At 49.5% G+C, this 12,250-nt stretch overlaps 1 protein-coding gene across 1 annotated transcript in view; it reads left to right on the forward strand.

The window, feature by feature from the left end:
• Positions 1-12,250, forward strand: part of COLEC11 (collectin subfamily member 11) — a 47,421-nt gene that overhangs the window by 10,934 nt on the left and 24,237 nt on the right. Inside the window, 1 exon segment of the mRNA XM_017860339.1 lies at positions 7,571-7,642. Coding sequence (XP_017715828.1) covers positions 7,571-7,642 — 72 coding nt within the window.

Genomic DNA, 12,250 nt, shown 5'->3' on the forward strand with positions numbered 1-12,250 from the left:
TGGCCTTTGTGCTTTTATTTCTGGTGAAGACGCTTGCTTTAGAAAATGTTTAATTATGTTGGAAGCAACTTAAACCGTTGGACGTGTGTGGCTCTCTCAGAAGTTTTGGTGAAAGTGGCTTTGGCCCTGACTTTGTGGTCGCATGTGTGGGTTTGTGAGTGGAACCTTCAGCTTTAAGTTGGAAACCATGGCTGTGGAGAGCTGGACTTTAGGCTGGGGAGGTCACGTCCCTACCTTATGTGGTGGGTGCCCCCGAGTCCCTACCATTCTCTTCCCTGTGCCCTGCCAGGTCTGTAGCCCGCACTATGGGGGCCGTGGGGTGGGCTCCAGGGTCCTTTCTGGATGCTGCCTTTCCCAGGTGCTGTTGGGAGGGTCCTTCCCAGCCTTCCACGTCCTGGGTCCCCTGGATATGCCTCGTTTCCCACAGGCTGGGAAGTGGGGCAGATCTGAGTGTGCTGTGGGTCAGCTATGCTGTGTGATGGGTCACCTGTCCTTCCAAGCCTTGGCCTCCTGGTCCGTGAGGTTGGGGAGGCAATGCCAGCTTTGCGTTCTGTGGGGATGCAATGGTGGCACCAGGAGTGGGCACATGGTGACCGGGGACCCAGCCCCTGCTCCCGGCTCTGGGACAGTGACTTACAAAGCACTAACCCTGTGCAGGCAGTGAGCCCAACCAGGGAGCAGATCAGGTGTCCGTCCAGCACGTGCCCCGCGAGTCTGCAAGTGAGAGGTGAGCACCAGGGGTGAGGAACGGTTTAGAAGGATTCAGGATGCCCAGTGTGTCAGAAATTGGGTTACTCAATGGAGAAAACGATGTGTGTCAGCAGACTTCATCCCTGCCAGCCACAGCATATGCTGTAGCACCCCAGGGCCGCTGGAGGTCAGAGAGGAGAGGCAGCGTGCAGTGCAGTACAGCTGGAGGTCAGAGAGGAGAGGCAGCGTGCAGTGCAGTGCCGCTGGAGGTCAGAGAGGAGAGGCAGCGTGCAGTGCAGTGCCGCTGGAGGTCAGAGAGGAGAGGCAGCGTGCAGTGCAGTGCCGCTGGAGGTCAGAGAGGAGAGGCAGCGTGCAGTGCAGTGCCGCTGGAGGTCAGAGAGGAGAGGCAGCGTGCAGTGCAGTGCCGCTGGAGGTCAGAGAGGAGAGGCAGCGTGCAGTGCAGTGCCGCTGGAGGTCAGAGAGGAGAGGCAGCGTGCAGTGCAGTGCCGCTGGAGGTCAGAGAGGAGAGGCAGCGTGCAGTGCAGTGCCGCTGGAGGTCAGAGAGGAGAGGCAGCGTGCAGTGCAGTGCCGCTGGAGGTCAGAGAGGAGAGGCAGCGTGCAGTGCAGTACAGCTGGAGGTCAGAGAGGAGAGGCAGCGTGCAGGGCAGTGCCTACTTCTAAGGAAACAGACACATACGTAGTCACCATTCATTCATTAGACAAACAGCTGTTGAGAATCTGCCGGGCAGGCTCCTGGCTGGGATGAAGAAGCTGTGGTCTGTCTCCTCACAGTCCCGCCATTCAGCCCAGGACATGGGGTGGCATCTGGTCTGTGAAACACGGGACGCGCTCTCCCCCCGCACCACTTGCATTTTGGATCCTGAAACCTTTGCCGACTCCACATTTGGCTGAAGAATCTTCCTGGGCACATGCGCCAGGCTGCCACTGACTGCTGGTGGTGCTTGAATGACATTTATTTGTCATTCCAGGCCTAATAATAATATATCATCTTTACAGTTAGAGAGAATGACAACTCCTTTTAATGGGAAAAAAGCAGTCTTTTTTTTAGTGGTTAAAAAAATGACTGTAGGTGGGAAAACATTTATCTGTATTAACAAATGTGTTGCCCGGAAATGTGAAAGGTTGTAGTTCTTCTTATAGGTTTTATCAAATTAAATTTTTTTTTCCTTTTTTTTTTCCTTTTTGCGATGGAGTTTCTCTCTTGTTGCCCAGGCTGGAGTGCAGTGGTACGACCTTGGCTCATGGCAGCCTCTGCCTCCCGGGTTCCAACGATTCTCCTGCCTCAGCCTCCCAAGTAGCTGAGATTACAGGCAGGCACCACCATGCCTGGCTAATTTTTGTATTTTTAGTAGAGACGGGGTTTCACCGTGTTGTCCAGGCTGGTCTTGAACTCCCACCGCTTCGGCCTCCCAAAATGCTGGGATTGCAGGTGTGAGCCACCACGCCTGGCCTATCAAATTTATTTAAAAATCATTTACTGCCATTCTTTAAAACAACACTGGTAAAGCCAGTAATGGGGCCTGAATAACATGCGCTGTGGGAGGTTTGCTCTTCTGGCATCTGACGGCCTGGTGCCGTCTCCCCTTGTGTAGAACGAGCCAAGCAGGCTGAGGTCTCGGCTTCCTCCTCTCTGACTTCCCATGGCCCTGGGGTGCCGTGGCACTTGCTGTGGCCGGCAGGGATGTGAAGTCGCTGGCACACGAGTTTGTTCAGCCTTAGAAGCCAGTGGCACGACAGTCAAGCACTGTCCACGGATCTTCCTCAACTGGCTGTAAATATGTTGAAATACCTTAGGTTCTCCATAAAATAACTGGCATGTGCCTTCCTAGCTGGGTGGGAAATGACCCCAAATGCAATCTAGGTAAAAGATTTTTGTTCGTAGATTTGTACATGATTTGCAGGGAAGCCAGGCAAATAGTAAATGCCAGCCATGTTTTGTTTCTTTGAGCAAGGAGAGAGCCGTGTTGTGATAATGGTGGGAAGTGAGCCAGCGGTTGAAATGTTAGCCTCTCCTGGCAGAGAAATAACTTGTCATTAGAACTATGTAGTCAATCTTCTGAAAATGAAAAGGATGTGGGAAAAATTCATTGCGCTCACTGGGTCTACATTACAAAATGCACAGTGCTGAGTGGGGAGGTGTATAGAAATCCTGCTCTGGGGTCATTACCTGCAGGGACATACATCTTTGTGACCCCTGGGACCAGTGGACAATGAACACTTCAAACTCTGCCAAATTGGCCAGGTGCAGTGGCTCACGCCTGTGATCCTGGCACTTTGGGAAGCTGAGATGGGAGGATGACTTGAACCCAGGAGCTTGAGACTACCCAGGGCAACATAGTAAGACCCCATCTCTGGAAACAATAACAACAACAACAACAACAAGAAAACAAACAGCCCTGCCAAATTGTGAACAGTGCTTGAAAACAGCCTTGGTTCTTAAGATGCATGGACAGGGCAAGTCTGCAAGGCGGAGGCGACGGGGACCGCAGAGAAACCAGGGCAGCCGCGCCGTGGATGGTAGGCCTCTGTACTCTCTGGTCTTCAATGCTGCTAGTCCCGAACCAGAGATTAAAATACTTTTTCTCGTGACAACCAGCACGGTGTCTTCCAGGGCATATTTTGTTCAATCCTCATCAGAGCTGAGGAGGGCCAGGCTGGGAGGGCTTACGCTGGGTTTTGCGCAGGAAGGAAAGCAGTGTCTGACTCCAAGTTTGGGCTCCCCACGCTGCAGGCACAGCCCTGAGGCATTTGGGGTACCTGCTGCCCAGCGCTGGCTGAAATGCGCCGGGCCCTGTTCAACTGCAGACACAGGTCCATTAAGCAGAGCCCTTGGGAGATGGCGTTTAAGTGGATTTTGTGATTAGCTGAGATATATGAAGAAAGTCCATGTTCAGTCCTCTTTAGAAAGCCTCGCTGTTTGTAATGACTTACTATTTCTTTCTTTGCTGCTTTAGTAACGAGAGTTTGTCGGACACAGCGTAGTGTGTGGTGCTTTTCAGAGTCCTTCCCTGCCTCCAGTTGTTACTATGAACTATTTTTCTTTTCTTTGATTTTTGTTTTTTTTGTTTTTTTGCTTTTTTAGAGATAGGATCTTGCTGTGTCACCCAGGCTGGAGTGCAGGGGTGCAATTAACTGCAGCCTCCAACTCCTGGGCTGAAGAGCTCCTCCCACCTCAGCTTCCTGAGTCGCTGGGACTGCAGGTGCACGGCAACACACCCTGCTAATTTTTTTTTTTGAGACAGAGTTTCACTCTTGTTGCCCAGGCTGGAGTGCAATAGCGTGATCTCGGCTCATCGCAACCTCTGCCTCCTGGGTTCAAGTGATTCTCCTGCCTCAGCCTTCAGAGTAGCTGAGATTACAGGCACCCACTACCACATCCGGCTAATTTTTGTATTTTTGGTAGAGACGGGGTTTTACCATGTTGACCAGGCTGGTCTCGAACTCTTGACTTCAGGTGATCCACCCGTCTTGGCCTCCCAAAGTGCTCGGATTACAGGTGTGAGCCACCATGCCTGGCCCCTGCTAATTTTTTTGTAGAGATGGAGTCTTGCTATGTTGCCCAGGCTTCCTTTAAGTGATCCTCCTGCCTTGACCTCCCAAAGTGCTGGGATCACAGGCACGAGTCACTCTACCTGGCCAACAAGTTTTCAAAAATCAGATTAGAGACAAGCAGATGGTTGCAGGTGGAGGTTGGTCAGAAGCTATCATGACAAGCTTGTCCTTACTGCTTTGTCTTTAGGAGGAGGAGAGGAGACGAGGGTGAGTAGTCATGCTGGTTAGTGAGTCTCGCTCTGAGGTTTTGACGCCCGAGGAAGGCGTGGTAAAGACACACTGGCATGCCAGCACATCCCAGCTTGGACATGTCACTTGATTCTCACAGCTGCGTCTTCACCTGTAGAGTGGACACAGTGCCCGACCCATGGTGAAATTATTATGCAAATAAGTGAATGCCGTGTACAAACTCCAGGAGCTTTCTTGAGCAGTTTGAGAAGAGCTGGCAGACCTGCTTAGTGTTAATTCTCTACGAGTACTGTTGGAGCACTCGCCTTCTTCCTGGTGCTCTGGGGGACCCAGGGTTGGGTGAGATGGAGCTGTGTCTTCTCGGAGCTTTCAGCCTGTGGGAGAGAGAGCAGACGGCTCTCATGTAGGTGGTGTGAAATGCTTTATGAAGGAAACATTCTTCTGCCCTCCTCTCGGCCACAATCGCTGTTGGCCTGGTCCATGGCGTGGGTGGTCAAGTTATCCCTATGAGCGCCAGGCATGAAGTCCCTGGGCTGCCTGCTGCCCCAGGCTCACGGCTTGCTTTGCCCAGCCACCTGGCTTTCCGTCAGCCCTTCCAGCCCTTCCCCCTCATCTGTGCACCTGCTGACCCTGTCCTCGGAACACTTCTTACTCTGTGCCTGGCTACCCTGCTCAGCAGCTCAGCCTGAGAGCCACCCCTCAGAGGGGCTTTTCGGATCTTGCTGTCTAAATGATGGCTCCTTTGTTGAGGTGATTGCCTCATTTTATTCTTGCGTCCCATGTTGCTAATGAGAATTCTTATGTCAATCTGATTCTCATTCACAGGCATGCAGTCTATAAAACTGTTTTCCCCTCCTGGGTAGCTGACAGAATTTTCTCTTTATTCTCAGTGTCCTGCGGTGTCGCTCTGACATATCTGAGTTACTTCTCTCTAATTTTCCCCATGTGGTTCTCTGCAGGCCCTTTCACAGCATTCTTTCATGGCTTTCCTTAGTACTGGGCAATCGCAGCTACTGAATCTTCCCAGCCGTGAAGGCTTTGTTCCTCTCCTTCCGGAAATGCTATAAGATGGCCATTGACATTTGTAAGTTTTTCCTTCAACTCTCAACTTCATAACTTCAAAACAAACAAACGACACCTGCATTTCTTACTAGTACTGCCCTGTGAACGATGCTTCCTCCTCACCCCTGGCTTCACGAGGCCTCTTCGTCCTTGGCCACTGGGGACTCGCCTTTCTGCGGAGTGGCTGCCGCACAACATCTCTGCTCGGCTCTTTCCGCCGCAGTGTGCTGTTGTTCACGGACTGGCCTCTCCCTTGTTATGAGGACCTCAGTTCACCGATTGCACAGTCAACCTCCACCTTTCCGTCTCCTCTGTTCTTTCTTCTGCACGATGCTGGTGCCCCTGAAACCTCTGGGGATTCTTAATGCTGAGTTTATCTTGTTAGTGGATATTTCTTGCTAAACTGTCAACACTTCTCTTTTCTTCTTACAAGCTAGGAACGCAAACTTGAGAACTACTTGGAGCCTCAGGGCAGCGTGTGAGTGTCCACCGTGGGGCAGCCCAGGGGCAGCCCACAGGCTTTTCAGCAGGTGGCCCTGGGGACTGGGGCTGGGGCATGGGGGTGATGTGGGGATGTGCCAGCCGCCGTCGCTGTGCTTTTCTCTTTGTTACTTGGATTTAAATGGAATGTCCCCTCCGTGAGGCCAGATAATCGGCTTTGGGGATTTTGTGGAGGGATCTGTAATCTCAGCTGAGCCTCTCTCCAAGACAAGGTGCAAATGGAGAGTTATAGAGAATCAAAGTTTATGTGAACGCTGGCACGATTGTGCAGAGAGGGAAGGTGAATTTGTAGCATGTCAGTGCACACACATGCACACCCATGCACACGCACACACACACATGCACACCTACGCACGCACACACACATGCACACCTACGCTCACACACATACACACATGCACCCACACACACACCTATGCACATGCACACACACACGCACACAGATGCACACACGCAGACGTGCACACACACGCACGCACAGATGCACACGCACATGTGTACACACACACGCGCACACGCGCACATGCTCCCTCTCTGCAGCCATTCAGAGGAGGGATAGTGCAACAGGTAAGAAATGCGGCCTCATAAAAATGACTACAGAGCCGAATCCCAGCCAGCAGATCAGAGTGGTCCTGTTGAGAGAATCCAGAAGAGCCTCCAGGAGAACCAGGTGAGAAAGCGGACCCTGGACGGAGCCGGCTAACCAGGGGGCAGAGGGCACAGAGTAGGGGATGACCGGGATCCGAGGTAGAGACTACACTGAGGAGGGGCTCAAGTACTGGGCGTCATTGATTGCTACATCCAGAGACATAATGGAATTCCATGTGTTTCAGGACAGTGGTTTTGGTGTGGATTAGAGTGCGGGGAGCAGACTGGAGCGGAGGGGTTGGTGCCCACAGGCCTTGCTGAGGCCCCGGGCTCACTGCGCACATCTCTGAACTGTGCCTTGTAGGGTGTCTCCACCCGTGATTCACCCTCTGTCTCCCGCACCTGCTGAGCCCCGGAAGTGGGTGGACGTGCCCACCTGGTCACAGGCAGCCCCCACGGTGGAGGCCCTGGCTGAGCAGGAGCCTGTGCCTGGGGGACTCACGCTGACAGGGCCAGGGGGGCACTGACATAGTGCCCGAGGTCATCCTTCCCCGAGTACCAAGCAGACGAAGCGCCGGGAGAGGTCGGGGTGTCGCTTCCCGTGGGGGGCACCTGGAGACGCTGCTGCCCTTCTCATTGGTGTTAGGGTGGGGGAGAGCTGGCATTTAGATGGGGCACTGTGTGCCCAGGGACAGACTGGGAGCCCACCAAGACGGGGAACTGGTGAGAGAAACACGCCCTTTCTAAGGGAGAAGGTAGGGCAGGGAGAGAAATAGGCCTGAAAACAGAATCGGGGCACCCAGCGTAGGGGCTGGGCTGCAGGCAGCGGGGGAGGGCGTGGGGAGAAGGGGCCTGGGGGCCTGCAGGGACCCAGGGAGAGTCCTTCTAACTGTTCTTCTTCCACAGATCACTCTGGGACGCTGTGCTGGCCAGACAAGCTACTAAATGGATGTGACTTCTTCCACAGGGGATGCGGGAGAGAAGGGAGACAAAGGCGCCCCAGGACGGCCTGGAAGAGTCGGCCCCACGGGAGAAAAAGGTACCTGCAGCCCTGGGCCGGCCCTCAGAGCTCTGAGGATGGAGGCACCACTTCTGCTAGAGCCAGGTGGGGAGGTGGGGGTGGTGGTTCCAGAGAGGACAGGCCCTGCCTTCTGGGTCCCAGGGAGGCAGACGGCACGGGGCTTGGCTTGGGAGCAAGGAGGGGAGAATGCTCCTTCAGCAGTGCTCCGTGTGCTGACCTGTGCGGCCCCAGGAGAGAAAGTGTGTCCTGGAACTCAGCAGAGGCTCCTGGGCTCTCTAAGCCTCATCTGTGAGATGGGAATAACAGCTTCCAGATCATCTGTGAGCGCTCAGTGGATCAGTGTCGTTATGAAGACACTGTGTGGCAGGGTACACAGATAGGACCCTCATCACTGTGCATCTGTCTCCTTCTAAAGTCGGATGATCTGCCTGCCTTGTGGGACTGTGCCGAGGCTCATGAGAGCCAGATCATACATGTAAAGGAAATGTATCATGTGTGAAGTAGCTGCACAGTACATGGCAGGGGTTAAACACATGGTGGCTATTATCTTTATATACTCCTTGTTAGTACTTTAAATTTTTTTAAATGTTTTTTCTTTTTCTTTTCTTTTTGTTTTTTTTTTGAGACAGAGTCTTGCTCTGTCACCTAGGCTGGAGTGCAGTGGCACAGTCTTGGCTCACTGTAACCTCCACCTCCCAGGTTCAAGCCATTCTCCTGCCTCAACCTGTTGAGTAACTGGCATGTCCTATCATGCCCAGCTAATTTTTTTTTTTTTTTTTTTTTTTTTTTTTTTTGGTATTTTTGGTAGAGACTGGTCTTCACCTTGTTGGCCAGGTTGGTCTCGAACTCCTGGCCTAAAGCAATACATTTTTTTTCCAAGTCATTAAAAATTGTCTCTAGAAGTGCTTTCTCAATATGTATACATCATTCTATGAGAACATATACTACAGTTAGCCAACCCCCCAACCAATCTTTTAACATTGGAGAGTTAAGTTGTTGCCAATTAAAAAAAAATTATTATAACAACACAAAGATGATTAAATATATATTTAAGGGGCCGCATGACACTGGTTTTTTTTTTTTTTTTTTTTTTTTGCGAGGGCAACGGAAGTCCGCTTCTGTCGCCCAGGCCTGGCGAGTGCAGCTGGCCGCAATCTTCGGCGTCACTGCAAAGCCTCCGCGCTTCCGGGTTTACGCCCATTCTCCTGGCCCTCAGCCTCCCAGTAGCTGGGACTCAGCGCCCGCCACCTCGGCCGCGGCTAGTTTTTTTTTTTTCTGTTGTTTTTAGTAGCAGACGGGGTTTCACCGTGGTCTAGGGCCAGGGATCGGTTCTCGATCTCGCTGACCTCGTTATCCCGTCTCGGCTCTCCCAAAGTGCTGGATTACAGGCCCTTGGAGCCCCGGCCGCGCCCCTGCGGGCCCCCATACGACTGGTTTTTGAAATGTTTTTTGAGGTGTAATTTTTCGGACATTCCCATTTGAGATTACAGCTGCAATCTGTTTTGACCAATTGCCCACCCCACCTGCTACCCCCCCTCGTCCTGAGCAATGAGCCTAGACCATCTTGTTTCATTTAGCGTAATGCCCTCTCTAGGCTTCATCTCAGGTCACAAATGGGGTAGTGATTTGTCTTATATTTTCAAGGGACTGATAATATTCTGTGTTATATATAGCCATGTTTTCTTTTATCCACTTATTGGTCAACGGGATGCTTAGGTTGTTTTCATACGACGGCCGTTGTGAATAATGCTGCAGTCAGCATGCAAACTGTAGGATCTTCTTCGAGATCGATTCATATCCGCTGGCCCTGTGGAACCCAGTAGTGACATGGCCGGCGCCATGGTGGGTAGTTTCTGCTTTTGATGTTTTCAGCGGCAGGGCCTCTTACTGGTTTCCATTCCCAGCAAGCGATGCCTAAGGGCTCCCCCTTTCTTCCACATCTTCTCCATGCTTACTCTCTTGACTTTTTGATACCAGCCATCCTCCACAGGCGTCAGATGGTAATGTCTCATTGTGGGCTTTAGTTTCTATTTTCCTAATAATTGATGATGTTGAGACCTTTCCGTATTACCGTTGGAATCTGTATGTCTTCTTAGAAAATGTCCGCCTGATAATCCCAGCAATCTGGGAGGCCGAGGCGGGCAGATTCACGGGAGTTCAGGAGATCCAGACCATCCTGGCTAACACTGAAACCCTGTCTCTACTAAAATATGAAAAATTAGCGGGCATGGTGGTGGGCGCCTGTAGTCCAGCTTTACTTGGGGAAAGCTGAGGCAGGAGAATGGCGTAAACCCGGGAGGCGGAGTTTGCAGTGAGCCGAGATCCGGCCACTGCACTCCAGCCAAGGCGACAGAGGGAGCTCCGTCTCAAAAAAAAAAAAAAAAAAAAAGTGAATGTATTCAGATTCTTTGCCCATTTTTAATTGGGTCATTTGTTTTGTATTGTTGTATGAATTCCTCATATTATTTTAGATATTAACCTCTTTATCAGAATACATGGTTGGCCAAATACTGTCTCCCGTATCCATCGGACCTTTCTGTTTTGTTGGTTGCTTTCTTTGCTGTGCAGAAATTGTTAGTTGGATAGGTTAGTCCACTTATTTATTTGCTTGTTGCCTGTCTTTGGGCATATAAAAAAAAAATCACTGCCAAGCCAATGTCAAGGAACTTTTCCCTTACATTTTCTTTTAGGAGTTCTGTGATTTCAGTTATTACATTTAAGTCTCCTATTCGAGCTGATTTTTTATGTAATGTATAAGACAAGGAATTCAGTTTTGTTTTTTTGCATGTGAATTTTTCCAGTTTTCCCAATAGGCATTGTGTATTCTTTGTGCCTTTGTGAAGCGTTAGTTGACTGGTATATGCACCGCACGGGCTTATTTGTGTGCTTTCTTGTTTCTGCTCCATGCCTGTGTGTCTGTTTTTATGCCAGTGCTCGTTTGAGCAAGTATACTGCTTTGATTACCCATCTATCTGTAATATCAATTTAAAATCAGGAAGTGTGATGGCCTTCAGCTTTGTTTTTCTTGCCTGAAGACTGGCTTTGGCGATACATGACTCTTTTATGGATTCACATGATTTTAGGATTTTTTTTCCATTTCTGTGAAAAGCCTTTGGGAATTTTGATAGGGATTGCATCTGATATCTGTAAGGATTGCTTTGGGTTAGTGTGGACATTTTGAAACATTAATTCTTTTGGATCCATGAACATGAGATATTTTTCCATTTATTTGTTGTCTTCAATGTTTCATGTTTCAGTTGTACAGGGTACACAACCTCTTCCTTGGTTGAATTTATTCCTAAAATGTCATTCTGTTTGGTGCTACAGTCAGGGAGGACTGTTCTCTTAAATTTCTTCAGTAGCTCGGTTGTTAAGTGTATAGAAATGCTGCTGATGTTCGTGTGTGATTTTGTGTCCTGCAACTTTACTAAATTTTGGTTTTTAGTCTAAACCCAGTTTTAATGGGAGTCTTTAGGGTTTTTATCTTATATAAGATTATGCCATCTTCAAACAGAGCCAGCTTTCTCATCTCCCTTTCCAATTGGGATCCCTCCCTCCCTCCCTCCCTCTCTCTTCCGTTTCTTCCTTTTTTCTCTCTCTTTCTCCCTTCCTTTCTTTCCTTTCCCTTTCCTTTTCTCTTTCTTGCTTAATTGTTCTGGCTAGGACTTCCAGCCCTATACTGAATACAAGAGGTGAGAATGGGCCATCCTTTCTTGTTTCTGATTTTAGTATTAAAGCTTCAGCTTTTCATCCAGTGAGTATGATGGTTAGCTGTGGACTTCTCATATATGTGCCTTTATATGTGTTGAGATGGATTCTTTGTATATGTGCTTTCTTGAGTGCTTTTATCATGAAACAACAATTGAGTTTTGTCAAATGGTTCTTTCTTCATCTACTGATGATTAATATGATGTTTATTCTCTATTCTGTTTTATGGGATATATCACATTTATGATTTCTGTTGTTGAACATCAGCATAAATTTGGCTTGATCATGTGTATAGTCGCCCTCCTTTTTTTTTTTTTTTCTGAGATGGAGTCTTGCTGTGTTGCCCAGGCTGGAGTGCAATGGCCACGATCTTGGTTCACTGCAACTTCTGCCCTCCTGAGTTCAACGATTCTCCTGCCCTCAGCCTCCCGAGTTAGCTGGGGATTACAGGGCATGCACACCATGCCCAGCTTCATTTTTTGGTATTTTTAGTTTAGAAATGAGGTTTCACCATGTTGGCCAGGCTGGTCTTGGAACTCCTACCTTAGGTGATCCACCTGCCTTGACCTCCCAAAGTGCTGGATTACAGGTATGAACCATTCTGTTGCTGGCCATCGTATAATCCTTTTTAATGTGGCTGTTAAATTTAGTTTGCTAGGTTGTGTTGAGGATTTTTGCATCTATGTTCATCAGGGTTATTGGCCTGTAATTTTTTTTTCTTCTACTGTCCTCTTCTGGCTTTGGTATCAGGGTAATGCTAGCTTTGTAAAGCTAGTTCAGAAGTGGTCTCTCCTCTTCAGTTTTTTGTAAGATTTTAGAAGGATTGGTATTCATTCTTATTTAAATTTTTGGTAAAGTTTGGCATGAGGATACCAGGTCCTGGACTTTTCTTCGATTGGAGATTTTTGACTACAGAAT

This window comes from Rhinopithecus bieti, unplaced genomic scaffold (genome assembly GCF_001698545.2).
Source record: "Rhinopithecus bieti isolate Rb0 unplaced genomic scaffold, ASM169854v2 scaffold_51905, whole genome shotgun sequence".
Lineage (NCBI taxonomy): Eukaryota > Metazoa > Chordata > Mammalia > Primates > Cercopithecidae > Rhinopithecus > Rhinopithecus bieti.